Source organism: Gopherus flavomarginatus, chromosome 24, assembly GCF_025201925.1.
Source record: "Gopherus flavomarginatus isolate rGopFla2 chromosome 24, rGopFla2.mat.asm, whole genome shotgun sequence".
Taxonomy (NCBI): Eukaryota; Metazoa; Chordata; order Testudines; family Testudinidae; genus Gopherus; species Gopherus flavomarginatus.
Window position 1 is genome coordinate 13,814,683 of NC_066640.1, and position 16,337 is coordinate 13,831,019.

Sequence of the window (16,337 nt, forward strand, 5' to 3'; positions counted from 1 at the left end):
GCTGCCTGCAGTCCTGGTGCAAAGATCCCCTCCCCATTTCCTGTCTCAGACTCTTGGGTAATGCTGCCCTGCCCTGTTCCACATGGTAGAAGCAATGCCTGGCTGTATATCGCTAAATGTAGGAATTTCCAGTGCAAGGTTCTTCCTGCCCCACATCCAGCAGCACCAGCAGCTTCAGAGGAAAGCACTAGGAACCCTGCAGGGGTAATCTACCCCCAAGGAAAAGCTCTTCCTGCCCCCCATTAGCGATTGGGGCTCATGTCCCACAGTAGGAGGGTTTCCAGATCTTCCAAAGCTGTAGCTATTGGGATAAAAAGATTCCAAGTTCATGTCCAATCAACACTAATCTCTTGGCTTCTGGCTTGTAGCAGTGAGTTGCACAGGCTAGCACCAGTGCATGACAATCTTCCCGTACCCGCATTTTAAAGTTGCTTTCAAAAAGCTTCTGAAGCCCCTTAAGAGAAGGTGCCACAGGGCAATACAAGAATGGCTTAATTCAGAGAAATACAGTCAATTCAGTATCAGCTGAGCCAGCTTCTTTCCAACCTGCCAACAGGATCCAGACCCATCACACAAGCTACACCCCAGCCCCTAGACAAGGATTCTTGGCATCAGCTACAAAGAGAATTGCTCATTTTGGGGCCTGCACTGATGGCTGTTGAGATTCGTTCAGCTAAATAAAATCGCCCCTTACGCTGGCAGATAGAGATTTGCAGTAGCACAGCAATTTTCATTTCCCCTCTCCAGTAAAGTGGCTAAGATTGACCATACTGAGCCTTAGGACAGAAAAGTGCTAGTTTTTTAAAGCAGATGGAAGAAATGAACATAACTTGGGATTTGACTGATCTTTTCTGACACTGGAAATGTGACCTTCTCCCCTGTAGGAGCTGGGAAGACTGAGCTATTGAAAACAAGCCCTGGGATCCCCATAGGCAGGGACGGGTGTCTGCGTGTGGGTGTGTGTGTGTCAATAGTTCTCACATTATCTCTCACTAAGCAGGATCATGAGGCCCTGATTTTGTGGGGATGGGAGCCCAATATGCTGAACACTACCAAGACCCTTAAAGAGAGAATGGCCTCAAAGAAACTGCACTGTAAATAGGCCAACCCAGAAAAGGAAGAATTATCTTCCTCCCCATCCACACTTTACAGACAGGGAACATAATTAGGGGGCAGATTCAGGGACTAGCCACAAGGTCACTGGGGAAATGAATCCAGCTTTTCTGAGTCCCAGGCCAGTGGCTTAAACACATACCCATCATCCTTCCTCCAGATCTCCTGTCCAAGAGATACCTAATTGAAGGCAAAGGTAGCTAATGGGGCTGGACAGACCTGGGACTGCGGCACCAGAACAGCCTGTTACAGCAGGAGGCTTCGTGCCAAGGATGAAGAGCCCAGGAAGAAACGCAGACAGCTGTTTAGAAAATAAACGCACACACACATTTCCACCAGACTGTTTAATGTCACACACTTGGAACATATGGCCTTTGAGCATTGCATCTGACAGAGATAATGCTACCAGTGCAAGAACTGGAGGAACCAGTGGGCTGGGGAGAGTCCTGGCCAAGCTTCAGACATACCACTGCAAGCCAAACTTCTCGTTGTGCAGCTCACTCACAGGCCTGAGGTAATACAGCTCATCTGATGTTGGCGGAACCCAGCGGTCAGTGTGGAATACAGACTCCCCCACCTAGAGAGAAAGAGCTAGTTACTGCAGATCCCTACAAGTACGCCACTGCAGGCTCCCTGTACTCGTGCCCTCACCCAGACAATGCAGAGCAGTGTCCAGGGGTCCGTGTCTGTGAAGTGGCACCTCGTGCTGCCAAATGAGGGCACAAGAGGAGGTGTGGACTTGCTGCCACTCAGTTCCATCTTGAGCACAAAGCAGAGCCCCCACCGCAGAGGGGAAGGGGGCCAGGAGGTGCAGCACCCATAAAACACCTCTAAGAACTCAAGTTACCACAAGGAGGTAAATTCTCCATCTTGGAGTACATGTCCCGCTGGGGGATCCACCAGAGGAGACTCCCAAGCAGCAACTCAGTGAGGAGGCAAATCCAGAGCCGCTTCAGAGGACTGCATCATTCCCGGAAGCTGGTGAGATGGCATAATGCTTGGCAAAGGTATAGAGGGAAGACCAAGGTGCAGCCCTACAGGTTTCTGTTATGAGAATGCCTTTCAGTAGAGCTACAGCTGTGGACTGAGCTCTATTGGGATGTGCTGTCACTCCAGGAAGGGACTGCGTGCACCCGAGCAGATTTGTAAGTTAAAATGCCACCCAGAGCCCATTTTGACAGTCTTTTGACTGTCTTTGGGTAGAAATAGGTTGTCCCTTCATCCTCTCTGAAAATGATACAAACAGCCTAGGAGAGAGCCAGAAAGTCTTAGTCCTGTCAAGATAGAAGGCAAGGACCCTTCTGGCATCTAGTGCACATAGGCTAGTCTCCTGTCTGGAGGCATGAGGCTTTGGGTAGGCGGACCTCTTCATTAATGTGGCTTTCCAAAGAGATCTTCAGAAAGAGGAGAGGATGGAAACACAGTGTAGCCATATCTCTACAGAAGGAAGTAAATGGCAGGTCTGCCTTCAGTGCACCAAGCTCTCCCATTCATCTAGCTGACATAATGACGAGGAGGAAGCAAGTCGCGGGGGGGGGGTGGGGGGGGGAGAAATCCTCTGGGTCCTGAGAACCAAATGAAGGTCCCAGTGGGGAGCCAGGTTCCCTACAAGGAGAAACAAGTTGTCTAAGCTCTTGAGGAATCTAGCCATAGAGAGGTGGGGAAAAAAGGAGGAGCCCTCAGCAGGTGAGTGGAAGGCTGTCACAGCACTACGAGTGAGTTCAGTGAAAGACCCAGTCTCTTTAAATCCAACAGGTAGCCTAGGATCTTGGAGAATGGAACCTCTGGAGGTATGAGAAGAGTGAAGAGAAGACCAGAAATTAAAGCGTTTTCATTTCTGAAGGTATGTTTTGGGGGGTACTAGATTTCCTGCTAGGCAGGAGAACCAACTGGACCTTATTCACACAGGTTAGCGCTATGCTTGAGCACCATCGAGGAACTACGTTCTTGGGGTTCACGGAGGAGTCGGGAGGGATCAGGGTCCCAGAATTCTGTGATACTTCCCGATGGGAACTCAGAAAGGCATTGCCAGAGTGGAGGAGGCGGCTCAAGTACCACAAATTGCCTTGGCCAGGATGGCGCTACAAGGATAACTCTAGCTCGGATGTGGTTTGATGAGGGTTTTGAGACTAGAGGTGGACAAGCATACAAGCAGGGTACAGGGTCATGATGTTATTAGGGCAGCTCCCAATGAGTTGTCGCTGTAGCCTCCCTTGGAGTAGAAAAGATGACATTGCATTGTCAGGGCTGGCAGAGGTCTGCTTCTGGAATACCCTACGTCTGGCAGATGCTACGAATGACAGAATCATTGAGCTCCCATTTGTGATCCTTATGGAAGTTTCTGCTCAGGGAGTCTTCCAGGCTTCTGGAATACTGCTGCAGACAAAAATCTCATCGGTCTAATGGGAAATGTACCAGTTCCACAGCTTTAGCGACTCCATGCACAAGGACTGTCATCTTGCTCTACTCAGTCAGTTGTCACCCTGACTGAGTGGCCCTGTGTGATGCAAGGAAGTTTTGACAAGCATATTGAACTGCTGTTGACTCCAGAACACTGATGTGGAGCGTGACCTCTTGTGCAGACTACTTGTCCAGGGCTGGATCCCCTTGGAGGTGAACCCCGCATCCCCAAAGAGAAGTGTCTGTTGTGAGGATCTTTGAGAGTGGGAGGGACGTGAAAATGGGGTTTCCACACAGAATCTCAGTGGGTTCTTCCACCACCTGAGAGAGTCCAGAATTTTCTGAGGTACCGTGATGCACTGGGGAGCAAACGCAGACCGTAATCTCATCTGAAGGCATCTGAGGTCCAGTTTCACATGAGGCATCACGAAGATGGAGGCCAACATATGGCCCAAGAATTGTACTCAGTTTCTTGAGTTATTTGCAGGCTGTGTTATATCATCAAGATTAGACAGGACAGAGTGGAGAATCTCTTCCAGGAGACAGTAAGCCTAGCATGGCTCTGATTAAGACTATTCTTTGAACTGGGCTCAATACAGACTTCTGATTGATAAGAAGGCCCAGAGACTGAAATAGGGCTAGTGCCAAATGGACTCTAAAACTGATTGACCCCCGAGGAGACAGGGTGTGTGTGTGTGTGGGGGGGGAGAGATACTGCCTTGTCTGGGGCTGAAGAGGACTTTGCTGTTGGGGATGAGTCTTCTTCCATCTATGGGTCCTCCTGTTCTTGATTGCTTCCCAGTGCTGAAGGAGTATAAGATACTGTGGGGGGACAGGGAAGTTTCCTACAGTGCTTGCGAGTGATGTGCTACTTGTGGGTACTGGGGTCTTTCTGGTTGGTACATCAGACATAGGTGCCAGTACTGAAGACTGGAGGTCTGACTGCGGTGCAGTCCGGGAGGATTGCAGTTACAGGAGTCTGAGCTGTATCAGGGAATACCAATGCTGAGGTGGTGAGCCTGGTAATGGAGATGGCTTGTTGATGAACTTCTTTGACCTCAGAGTTCAGGTGCAGGGAAAACAATGGTACCGGAGCATGAATAAGAGCCCTGTGCGCATCTTGATGCCAAGAGGTGTCAGGTGGTACAAGGTAGGTGTCAGTCGGTACAAGGTAGATCCCTGTGCTGTCTATTCTCCACAGGCTGCTTCCTGTGTGCAATACTGGCAGCTTGGAACTAGCACCAGATAGAGCCTCAGCTGTAGCCCTCAAGGAATGTGAGGTATCCTTAGAGTGGGATTTATAGGGTGACCTAACCCTCTTCCTAGTAAAAAGGTTTCTTCTTCTTAAAAGTCCTGCTTAAAAGGTGCTGCTGAAGCTGCTAACAGCCACAGGAGCAGCCTGGAATACTGAGGCCAATGTACAGGCTGGTGCAGCAGCTCTCACTGGAGCTAGCGAGCACTTAGGAGCTTCAGTCTAGCCTCTATCCTTCCAAGACATGCCTTTAAATCCCACACAGGCCTTACACTTTGATGGGACGTCTCTGAGGCAGTGGAGGCAGCTCAAATGCCCATCACTTCGGTGAAAAGCCGCCTGGCAGAGCTTAAAACCCGGGGTCTTCCACATAGCCCAGAGAGATCCTAGACCAAAAACGGGCTGTGTTAAGACTAAAAAGAAATAAAACAACACAGCAAAGGATAAACTAAGAGACTAGCTAGGTTAAGAAATGTGGGAAGCTGAGAATGAGCAGACATGCAATGGCTCTATCTCGAGCTGCAGGCAGTTGCGAGGGAACTGAGTGGCAGCAGGCCTGCGCCTTCTTATATACCGCTGTTTGGAGGCATGAGGTGCTGCTCTGCGCAGGTGCAGCCCAAAGACACTGCTCTGAATTCTCTGGTGGACAGCACATGAGTGCACGCGCATCCTACCGTGGAGCACTCATAGGGACACACATTTGAAGAAAAATTCACTGCTGCTGGCTGCACTGTAGCTGCTCCAGGGATAAATAGGACTTTAGTTTGACCTCCCCAGATAAAAATTTAGCAGGTGTCTCAAGCAGCAGTGACCATCGCAAGGCTGAGACCCTGCATGTCCTGCAAACATCTCCTCAGGCCATTAACATAGTGCAATCGAGAAGCCCTCAATTTCCCCTGTAGGCTCACAGAACATGCTAGTCTTTCCCTACACAGAATGCCACTTTTCCTCTAATCACATTCACTCCTGTCCTATGAACCAGGATTCCAATGCAACCCAGTATAACTAGGATCAAGTGTTGATCCCACCCTGCTCGGTATCAGCTGTGCATGCTCTCATTCATACCCTCCCCTTAGAAGGCCACCTGGCATTAATGCCTTCCTTCATAAACACATTATCTGAGCCTGATGGGAAAACCAAAAGTTAGATTGAACCAGCCTCTTGAACGATTAATTTATATCACTGGTTATAAGTGGCCTTTGGGATATTCATTACAAGTCATGTCCTGCTGCACTATTGCCAGAAACACTAATGATCTGGTGTCAGTAACATCCACCAGCTTTTCTCCCACCCCATCCTCCATCCCCAGACTGTATGTTACTCCCCCTTGCCCTCTGCTACTAGCATTGCAAGGTACAAACCTTCCACCCAGGAACATCTTTCATGATTTTGGCCTCCTCCTCAAGATTCTCCCGTAAGAGCCGCAGGGTCCTTAAACAGAAAGAAAAGCCTGTGTCTGGATCAGAAGTCACTGGGTGGCAGTCTCTTCCCTGCACCATGCAGGAGCCAGACTAGACGATCTTTACTGACCCTGTTAGCCCTAAAGTTTGTTTCAGAAGCCATTGGGTTGTCATGGGCCATGTTTTAAAGAGGCACAGTATACTATTCTGTTTGAAGTATCCACAAACACCCAGTGAAGTTAGCACTGGCAACTTGGGGAGCCTTAACCAACATCTCTACAGATGACAATAATCAGGTTCACCTTTCATAGGGCACAGAAGCCTGGCACAGTGGCCTCAAGCTACAAAGAGATCCTGTTTTTGCAGTCAAAGATTTTGCTCGTGAAGCGGTTTCCACATGCAGTCTGAAGCACTCTCAGGCCTTGCAAAGCAATGGACTCGTCAACACCCTTTGGAGAGACGAAGCGGTGCCTTGTCTCAGTTAACAGTGATTCCTTCAACGGAGGAAGGAACCTTGCAGGGCTACAAAGGATTCACATGCAGGGACCCCCCCAGGCTGGCACAGGTCTTCCGTCAGCATCCAGAGTGCTAGGGACCTTACACAGACTGGGCTCTGCCCTAAAGGGCTTCCAGTATAAGAGACAAAACAGAATATTAGGGGTGTGGGGGAACAGATACAACACAGAAGCAAAATTAATGAACTTATGTTATGCACCAGCTTTGGTATTTCTAGTCAGCTCTGGCCAGGTTGCTCACTCGCTGCTACCCCAGTCCTCTCAAACACATGCCAATTACAGCCAATAGTTAGGGCCAGGTGATGGAAGGGGGACAAGAAGCTAGGTCACCCCCTTAGGTTCATCTGTTGAGTCCTCTGGGACAGAAGCTTCCCTCACAGCTCATCAAATCAGCAGCTCCAATCCCATTATGCAGAGTGAGACAGTACCAGTCCTGCATGGTTCTCTGGGTGCAAAAAAAGGACAGCACTGCCCTATGCATGGGGGTGGAGCCTGCAGCTCTTACAAATACTGGGATATCAGCAGCAGCACAGCAAACAGCTGTTCAGGATATTGAGGTATCCCTGGGTCTTTATACAATAGCTAGTAGGGGCATGACAGTGGCCCAGCAACTGCAAGATCTTACCCTCCTTGACAAGACTGCTAGTCCCACCAAGGCCCTCCCCAAAGCAAAGGGTGAGCAAGGCAGGTAAACGTGGTGGCACGTGGAGACACGTACCCTGAATCCAAACAATCAGCCTCAGGGTGGGGATGAACTTACCTTCGATCTGACTCTGCTTGCAGAAGGGGAAACAAAGCAATACGGGCTTCCATCTCCTCAATCTGCAGCCGCCTGGTACCAAAGATAAGGTATGAAGAGTAGATTTCTTATCTGAGAATCCAAAGGACCATTTCTGTATCTTCATTTCAAAAATGCCTGTACTAAGAGCGCTAGATTACTACACAGCTCAGTTGTCACAAGTTCATCAGCAAGAATTCCCAACCTTCTGCAATACATCATCATACTATCCAAATAGAGGAGAACCACTCTGTCAGCCTGCGAACGCTAGCGCCTTCCTCCCCGCTTTGTACAGCACACCGGGGAAGAACACACAGGTGCCAAACAGACATTTACCTCCTCTCTCTGTTCCACTTGATCAGGTTGTAGTAACCCACGAGCAGGCTGCCAATGCCAATGGCAAACAGGCTATAACCTACCAGAAGAAAGAGAGAGATTAACTGGGCTGTCCTGGGTCAGAGCTTCCCTTTAGCCTCTCAGGGTCTCCTTGAACAGCAGCGCCCCATAAAAAGCTGTGATAACTGCCCCGAAGTGGGGGGCAAGGATGGGGGCAGGGCAGTAAGCCTGGGGGGTGGGGATCAGGAGTGTGTGTGCAGAGGAGCAAGCGAGTAAGAGCCTGGAAGTGGAGGAAGACTTGGTGGAGGGGCAGGGGAGTGGAGGGGGCGATGACAGCCCGGGGGGGGGGCGAGGGATAGGGAGGAGGAGGAGGGGCGGTGACAGCCCGGGGGGGGCGGAGAATGGGGGGGCAGTGACAGCCCCGGGGGGGCGGGGGATAGGGAGGGGGGGAGGAGGGGCGGTGACAGCCCCGGAGGGGGAGGGGGCGGGGGCTCCCCCCCCCGCACTGACCCGAGAGCCCCCGGCGGGGCAGGTGCCGCTTGTAGTCGATGGGCCCGTAGCCCCCCGGGGGGGGCAAGTCCTGCTTCACCTTCACCACCGCCGCCATCCTCCCCCCCCCCCCGCGCAGGCGCACGTCACAGCCGGCTCGTCACCACGCTCACCCGGAAGTGACGAAGAGACGCTGCGCTGCCGCCATATTGGGGACGTGCCGTCCCGTCACGTGACCGCAGGGGCGGCCTCCTCCGCTTCAAAGGGCCTGCGGCGCCGGCCGCCTCGGACCCGCCCCCCCCGCGCGCCTCGGGCAGTTCGAGTCCCGCCTTCCCCGACCCGCCGCTGCGTTGGAGACAAACAACAACAACAACAGCAGCAGCCAGGCCCCTCCCCCCGCTCTAACCGCCAGCCCCCCCCTCCCAGAGCCGGGGAGAGAACCCAGGATTCCTGGCTCCCAGACCCCCCTGCTCTAACCCTCCAGCCCCCCCGTCCCCGCCCCTCCCCTCCCAGAGCCGGGGAGAGAACCCAGGAGTCCGGCCCCTCCCCCGCTCTAACCCACCAGCCCCCCCCTCCCCTCCCCTCCCAGAGCCGGGGAGAGAACCCAGGAGTCCGGCCCCTCCCCCGCTCTAACCCACCAGCCCCCCCTCCCCTCCCAGAGCCGGGGAGAGAACCCAGGAGTCCGGCCCCTCCCCCGCTCTAACCCACCAGCCCCCCCTCCCCTCCCAGAGCCGGGGAGAGAACCCAGGAATCCGGCCCCTCCCCCGCTCTAACCCACCAGCCCCCCCTCCCCTCCCAGAGCCGGGGAGAGAACCCAGGAGTCCGGCCCCTCCCCTGCTCTAACCCACCAGCCCCCCCCCCCTCCCCTCCCAGAGCCGGGGAGAGAACCCAGGAGTCCGGCCCCTCCCCCGCTCTAACCCACCAGCCCCCCCCTCCCCTCCCCTCCCCTCCCAGAGCCGGGGAGAGAACCCAGGAGTCCTGGCTCCCAGCCCCCCCTGCTCTGACCCACCAGCCCCCACTCCCCTCCCAGAGCCGGGGAGAGAACCCAGGAGTCCGGCCCCTCCCCCGTTCTAACCACCAGCCCCCGCTCCCCTCCCAGAGCTGAGAGAGAACCCAGGAGTCCTGGCTCCCAGACCCCCTGCTCTAACCCACCAGCCCCCACTCCCCTCCCAGAGCCGGGGAGAGAACCCAGGAGTCTGGCCCCTCCCCCCGCTCTAACCCACCAGCCCGCACTCCCCTCCCAGAGCCGGGGAGAGAACCCAGGAGTCCAGCTCCTCTCCTGCTCTAACCACTAGTCCCCACTCCCCTCCCGGAGCTGGACATGCAAGGAGCCCAGCCCTTTCCACCTTCAGAATGAAGTCCCAGCTCCAGCTTTTTGTCCTGCTTTCCACGCTAACAGTGATCAGCGGGCAAGGCCAGGAACATGTCCATTGGTTGGACAAGATAGTTAATAGGGCTCAACAACCCCTTAGTGGAAAAGCCCTAGAGAATGGAATAGAAAATTATCACCTACCTTTGTTTTTAATCCGTCCTATAAAACGTAATTGAGGATTAAAACCCTGCAGTGGGATGGCCTGCCAACCCAACTGTAAGTAGAAGTTACCACCTTTCTCTGTTTTACTAGGCTGGTTTAACAGAATGTTATTGGGTGGTACGTCACGCTCTGGCCAGATGGGCTCTCTCCATTGACCACTGAGTCAGTTTTGATACAGCTCTAGGCAGTTCTTTGGTTCCACACAGTACTTGTCTATAAGCCCAAAATGCCAGTTTGAGCATCAGCTGCATGGTGGCCTGAACGGGGCCCAACTTCTGTACCTAGGCCTGAGCTGAGCCGCTGAGTTTTGGTCTCTACAGTGCATAGAACTGTCTGCAACAATGGTCCCCAAGTCTTTTTCATCTGGCGCTGAGTATCCACTGAAATTTCGCTGACAAACGGCAATGTCAATAGGCGTCGCCGCTGAAATATCAGCATTTTGGCGGCGACGCCTCTGGATGATGCAGCTTGTCGGTGGCATTTTGGCGGATGCTCGTCCGGCGGCCAGTATGCGGGTGCACTTAGATGCCCCGGCGGGTGCCATGGCACCCAAGGGCACCGTGTTGGGGACCCCTGGTCTGCAAGAAATAACAAAAGGAAGCTGAACTCACTCAGGTGCTTTCCAGTGGTTCTCAACCAGGGGTCTGGAGACCCCTGGACGGCCGCAGGAAGGTTTCAGGGCAGCTGTCAAACAGCACCAGTGTTAGACTCGCCGGGGCCCAGGGCAGAGGGCTGAAGCCTGGAGCCCTGTCACCTGGGGCTGAAGCAGAAGCTTCTTGGTGCCCCCTGTGGTTTGGGGCCCCGGTCAATTGCCCTGCTTGCTACCCCTTAATGACAGCTGTGGCTTTTATATGCAGAAAACCAGATGTTGTGCCACAGGTGGGCCATGGAGTCTTTATGCATGTCGGGGGGGCTCAGAAAGACAAAGGTGGAGAACCCCTAGGCTGACCGAGCTGTGAAGGGTTACAGCGATCTGTGCAACTGAGCCAGTGGCGCTGCCGATTGTTCTTTTCCTGGCACCAGAGGGCGCCCCTGCCTCGCTATTATTGCAGGGGACCCTTGGCACTGAAATGCCCCTGAATTTTGAAAAGAGCATTTGAGCGGGCTCCTTGCCTGGCCAGGGGTGACGAGGTTCCTTACAGAGGGTGTCTTCTGGGTGTATGTGCTTTTCCGACCCTCGGTTACACACCAGTCCAGAAGCTTGGCTAAATAAAACCAGCAGGAGCCACAGCAGCCATCCGCCTGTCTCGTGGCCCGTTCTCAGCACGGGGGTTACATGTGCAGGGCAGCAGAGCTAGGGGGTGGGCAGGAGGGCAGTGTCTCTGCACTCATTGCCTTGGCCTGCTGTATACAAGCTCGAAGGCACTGCAGTACCTTGTGCTTCTAATGGCTGTTAAAAACCCCTGGCTTCCCAAGGGAGGTATAGGAGCCCTAGCAACTCACCAGGGAAGGGGAGAGAATGAAGGAGTCACAGAGGGAGGCCATAGCTCCTTTAAGGGGAATGGCAAAAAAGGGTTAAAAGAGGGGCTGAACAGCCTGTCTTTTGGGGTGCGGGAAGGGACGATGCATGACCCTCACTATGCACAGATCCTAGAGACCACCCTGTCTGTGCAGGAAGGGTGCAGCAGATGTGGCTGACTCTTGATCCTTCTCCCTCTGCACATGATGGGGCCCCTCTGCACAGGGATCGACTGGGCTCCATTGCGCCCTAGGTTTAAAGAACTGCTGTGTTCAACACCAGAGGTGGCTGCATTCCAGCAGCAGGCAAATGGTGTAGGTTTGTATAACGCGGTGGGAGCTGGTTGATGATGTTGATATTGCTGTTAAGAGAAAACTGATTTGGAAGCCTGGGATTTTAATGTTATAAAGAGGTTGACCCTGTAGGTTCCAGGTGAGCCTTGCTGTCACCTCGCTGGGATAAAGGGAACTGTTGTGTCCCCAAGGAATGTAGCGATGGCCCAGAGCTGTCAGCTGATACTGGGTTTTGTTTGGTACAGCTTGCAAGCCCCACAGCGAGGGAGGGGACCGTCCTTAATTGGAGGTTTTGTAAGGGCAGATACTCGGAGCCAGCCCTCGTGCTCTGGCTCCTCCTGGCATAGAGGAGTCTGCGTGTGCAAAGGTGCTATGTAGGCAGATTGGACAGGGCCTGGTAAAGCTTCTGCCAGGCAGAAAAACCTGGGTGTGAATTTAAGTTCCTGATACAGCGGAGAAATGGCCAGAGCAGGGTCACATCTACCAGCTGCCCCCTGCCCTTGAAATGCCAGCAGTACCAGGAGCGATGACAGTGTCAGAACAGGACTTTTTTCTGCTTTGGAGTTAAATTTATCACACAATGTAGACTTACCTGTTCTTGACATTTTGCCACCTTGTTATTCCTGGCGGCACTTGAAACGTAAAGCGGCAGCTCACGAGGGGGCAGGAAATGCTGGCAGGTGCTTAGAGCGATGAGACGAGGGATCAAGACTGCTGGATTCTGCTGCCAGCCTGGGGCGGGAATTGAGGGCTACAGCAGGAAGATGGCGAGACAGGACTTCTGGGTTCTGTTCCCAGCTTTGGGAGGGAGTAGGACCGAGTAAGTTGGTACGGAAGGACTGGGAGACAGGACTCCTGGATCTGCTCCTGCCTCAGTGTGTGATCTCAGGTGAATCCTGTTAACCACTCTGTGGCCTCAGTTTCCCCATTTGTAGAATGGGTCTAATGACACACATCACGTTCCTGAGTTCCCCAGCTGACAAGCTCTAGCAAAGGGCAAAGCAGTATTAATGAACCATTCTAATAATAGCAAAAACAACGAGGAGTCCTTGTGGCACCTTAGAGACTAACGAATTTATTTGGGCATAAGCTTCCGTGGGCTAGAACCCGCTTCATCAGATGCCTGGAGTGGATCTTTTCATGTATTTATACCTGCTTCGGTATTTTCCACTCCAGGCATCTGATGAAGTGGGTTTTAGCCCATGGAAGCTGATGCCCAAATAAATTTGTTAGTCTCTTAAGGTGCCACAAAGACTCCTCTGTCTTTGCTGATACAGACTAACATGGCTGCCACTCTGAAACCTGCCACCATTCTAATAATGGAATAGTGAACCTATCAGACAGCTTAGGGGAGGAGTAAGAAGGTAAAACTGCCACAGCACCTTGTGTAAAGCACAAGGGTGGTCAAAACTGGTGCCCGACCCCCCTGCCTAGGGATTGAAGGCAGCAGCTCTCAGCAATGCACCTGCAAGGAACTTTGTCCTGGCCAAACCAGTGGGAGCTGGTGGCAGGCGGGAGTATCCTTGCCGGAGGGGAGGAACCAGGCTGAGCTGGCCAAGGCAGATGTTACTCTTTGCACAGCTTGCCTCTCTCTGTGCAGGAGCAGAATTAAAAGGAACATTCTGCTTGGAATCGGCCTGCAGGCAGAAGGCAACAACTCCCACAAGCAGCCGTGGTGCCTGGGCAGGTGCGATCTGCTCCTCCCCAGAGAGCTGTTCCCATGCCCTGCGTCCCGCTCACACCCGGGCCGGGCTGTTCACTCCCGAAAACTCATTTTTGCACCTCCTACCTGTCGCTCTTTGGGGTTTATTTAAGGCTTTTATTAGAAGTGTCTGCGGAGCGGTGCAGCGTAAACAAGCCCATGAGGTGCTTGGAGCAGCGCTGCCCCTCCAGCGCAAGAGGAGGGCCTCGCCACTGGCCAGCATGGTGCAGCAGCGTTCTCCCACCGTGCATAAGGGAAAGCAGCCACAGCCGTGCCCAGAGCCAGCCCGACACCTTAGGGAGCTGCTGATGCCAGTTCTGAGCCCGGCCCTGCAGGCCCAGCTGGACGTACCATTACCTGGAACAGGATTATTGCAGGGGAGGGAGTGGGACTTAGAATCCTTGATTTCATCTGCTGGGCAGGTGACCGACAGGCAAGCTCCTTCCCCGCATCTCTGCTTTCACCCCTCCCCCATCTCCACCTCCCCCAGCCAGCAGGCCCAGGCGAGGGGAAGAGGGATAGAACAGGCTCTGTGGTCCATTGGGGCTCTCTGCCAGTCAGCCAGTGACAGGGGCCAGCTGTGACATGGACACTCCTGCACTAGGAATAGGGCTGCTCCTGCTGCTAGACCCCTCGAGGTCTTTGCCACCAGTGACCTTGCCTCGGCTGGAGTAAGTAGAGCAGCACTGCAATGGACCTGCATCATCCTGTACCAGCTCCCAGAAAGCCCCTCCCAGGCTCACACTGACAGGGCCGGCTTCAGGCACCAGCGGAGGACACACGTGCCTGGGGTGGTACATGCTAAGGGGTGGCATTTTTTTGCTTCAACAGTTCGGGCGGCAGTCCGAGCGGCTTTTTTTTGCTTGGGGTGGCAAAAATGGTAGAGCCGGCCCTGCACGCTGTTCCTCCCCAGCAGTGTCCTGCAGGTTGCAAAATGTTGGCTCATCTTCTTCAGCATCCACAGTGGTCGTGAGAACGCAAAGACTCGACTGGCCCTGGCAGCCGGGCACCAGCCTCCATGACCACCAAGACATTTGAAGGCCAGCGAGCCAGGGCTGAGGGGCAGCTGGCTGCAGCTTGATCCAAATGGCTGTGGGGATGGGAGAGATACATGCCGAGATGCTGCCAGCCCTGAGGTGGTGGGGAAGCGGGGTACGCTGCAAGGTCAAGGTAACCTGCCTCCATCATCTCATTCATCACTTCTGGCCCCACTGGGGCAAGAGCTGGGCAAGCTGTCTCCTTGCATCCTTTCTGCTCCAGCATGGGCCCGCCCGCTGGAAGAATAACAGGGGCTTATGCAACCAGCCATCCCTCCACAGGTTTCCCCTTCCCTTCCAGGCTGAATTCAAAGCCCTGGCTCTCTGAGCCAGCGACCTCAGCCACAGTCTAGCTGCAGCGGATGGTGCAGCTTGAGAAGCCCAAGTCTTCTCACCAGCAGTTGCCGAGCTGCGGAACTCCTTGCCACAGGAGACGAGACTGAGCCCCCTCCAACCCTGGGCCACTTTTGGGTCAAACTGCAGGCCTTCCCTCACCAGACTGCACCGGGGATCTGGGCAGAGAGACGAGGGGAGGAAGGGAAGGAGGAGAGGGTGGTTGAGAAGGAAAGCAGAAGAGGGGGAAACCTCTGGCATCTGGGAAAGAGGAGCTCAAGAGAGGAGCCACTAGGTGCCAATTAAATCAGCATGTAGGGCACTTAGGTGCCGCTGTAATTGGCATTTAACACGGCACTGAACCTGTCAGACAGGTCACTGCTAACCTGGGCTGGCTTTGAACAGCAACCTCCAGGTGAAACTCTCTGAGCCCCGGGTCCCTGAGCTGTCACGCCTCAGTCAGGGGCAGTGACAGTCAGTGCTGGGCAGCATTGCCCTGCGACCCAAGGGAAGAGGAGTCAACAGCCCTTATGTTGCCCCGTGCCCCCTACCCATGGCTAGAGCAGCTGAGGCCACTTGAGCACCTGCAGCCTGACAGAAAGCCCTGGGAGGCCTGGAACCCCTCAATTGGAGGGTTACACTCCTCCTTCGGTGGGGGCCAGAGCACTGGCCCAGAGCCCAGGGCTGGAAGGACAGGTGTGAGGAGGGAATCATTAATGCAATTACTGGCTCCGATTTGATTATTTTTATTTTATAAAAGGTCCTTCCCTGGGCACCGAGCTCCCTGCTGCTTCCTAAGCTGGTGATCGTTTCAGAGCAAGGTCACTGTTGGCTTAGCTCAGCTCTAATCAGGGCTCATAATCGCTCAGCTGCCGCGGACTTAACAGCGTTGCAGATGGTCGGACCAAGATCTCGCGTAGCAGACAGGAGCGGGTATCTCAGATGTGCAGCACAGCTCCCTCCCTGCAGGCTGCGGCCCTGGCTTCGCCTAGGGAGACGTGGGTTCTCTCCTACTCCCCACATTCCCCAGCCAGTCAGAGGGCCCCTTACTACCAGCCCCTCGGCGGTACTGGAGACAAAGCACGCACTTAAAACCCACACGACAACAGCCAGGGCTCTGCAGGGCAGGCAATGCTGGGAGATGCCCTGCAGCCAACGGCTCTGCCCCCCACCCCGGCTTCTTGGAGCAGGGCCAAGGCTGTGCCCATGCTGCAATGGGAGCCAGCCTCCACGAGGGGGCAGGCTGAGCTCACCCAGCTCAGCAGGGTTTCAACCCCCCCTTCCCCCCCCCCCCCCCAGAGGCCACAGGGCTCCAGTTACTCCCTTGTCCCCCACCCTTGCAGCATCCCCCCTGCATTGTGCTAGGCCCCGTGTGCCTGGCTGAGATTTTATAGATGCCGCTTCTCCCACCCCCCTGCCCTCATTTCACAGGTGGCAGCTAATCTGTGTCACTGCAGTGCCGAGCGTTAACGCTTGCACTGCCGGTGTGTTCCAGCCTGGCAGCCGAAGGAGGGTTTTCAAAAGGGGCGGGCGAGCATAGGCCCCCATACTCGCAGCAGCCAAAGGGTTAAGCTCTAGCTTTCACCCTCTCCTGCTGGGCCGCACTGGCCCTTGCCCAGAGCCTGCCTCCTCCCTGGTTCCGCTGGGCCCAATGTGGGGGTGCTGCGACCTGCCTGGCCCTCCCCTGCGTTTATCC

General features: G+C 54.4%; 1 protein-coding gene and 1 long non-coding RNA gene across 3 annotated transcripts; one reads left to right on the top strand and one right to left on the bottom strand.

Annotated features, from left to right (window-relative positions):
• Window positions 1–1,442: 1,442 nt before the first annotated feature.
• On the bottom strand, window positions 1,443–8,452 carry NDUFA13 (NADH:ubiquinone oxidoreductase subunit A13). Of its 2 annotated transcripts, XM_050934105.1 has the most exons (5): window positions 8,305–8,442; window positions 7,795–7,873; window positions 7,441–7,512; window positions 6,127–6,196; window positions 1,443–1,690 (listed from the first exon to the last, which is right to left on the bottom strand). In XM_050934105.1, the coding sequence occupies exons 1-5, from the start codon at window positions 8,399–8,401 to the stop codon at window positions 1,571–1,573; spliced, it is 438 nt and encodes a 145-aa protein (XP_050790062.1). In that variant the 5' UTR covers window positions 8,402–8,442; the 3' UTR covers window positions 1,443–1,570. The 2 variants fall into 2 exon arrangements, with proteins under 2 accessions (XP_050790062.1, XP_050790063.1); XM_050934106.1 differs by lacking the exons at window positions 1,443–1,690; window positions 6,127–6,196 and adding an exon at window positions 6,621–6,791 and having other exon boundaries at window positions 8,305–8,452.
• Window positions 8,453–9,515: 1,063 nt separating this feature from the next.
• LOC127040222 (uncharacterized) lies at window positions 9,516–15,859 on the top strand. Its single transcript, XR_007771407.1, has 3 exons — window positions 9,516–9,871; window positions 14,227–14,441; window positions 15,402–15,859. It is a non-coding gene; the product is annotated as an uncharacterized LOC127040222 (long non-coding RNA).
• Window positions 15,860–16,337: the final 478 nt, after the last annotated feature.

Excerpts from the sequence above, each read along its gene's own strand:
- NDUFA13 (XM_050934105.1), bottom strand. The coding sequence starts at position 8,401 with ATGGCGGCGGTGGTGAAGGTGAAGCAGGACTTGCCCCCCCCGGGGGGC. Across the intron at positions 7,874-8,304 it reads GCCCCGCCGGGGGCTCTCGG|GTTATAGCCTGTTTGCCATT; the intron begins GTCAGTGCGGGG and ends TTCTTCTGGTAG. Across the intron at positions 7,513-7,794 it reads AAGTGGAACAGAGAGAGGAG|GCGGCTGCAGATTGAGGAGA; the intron begins GTAAATGTCTGT and ends CTTTGGTACCAG.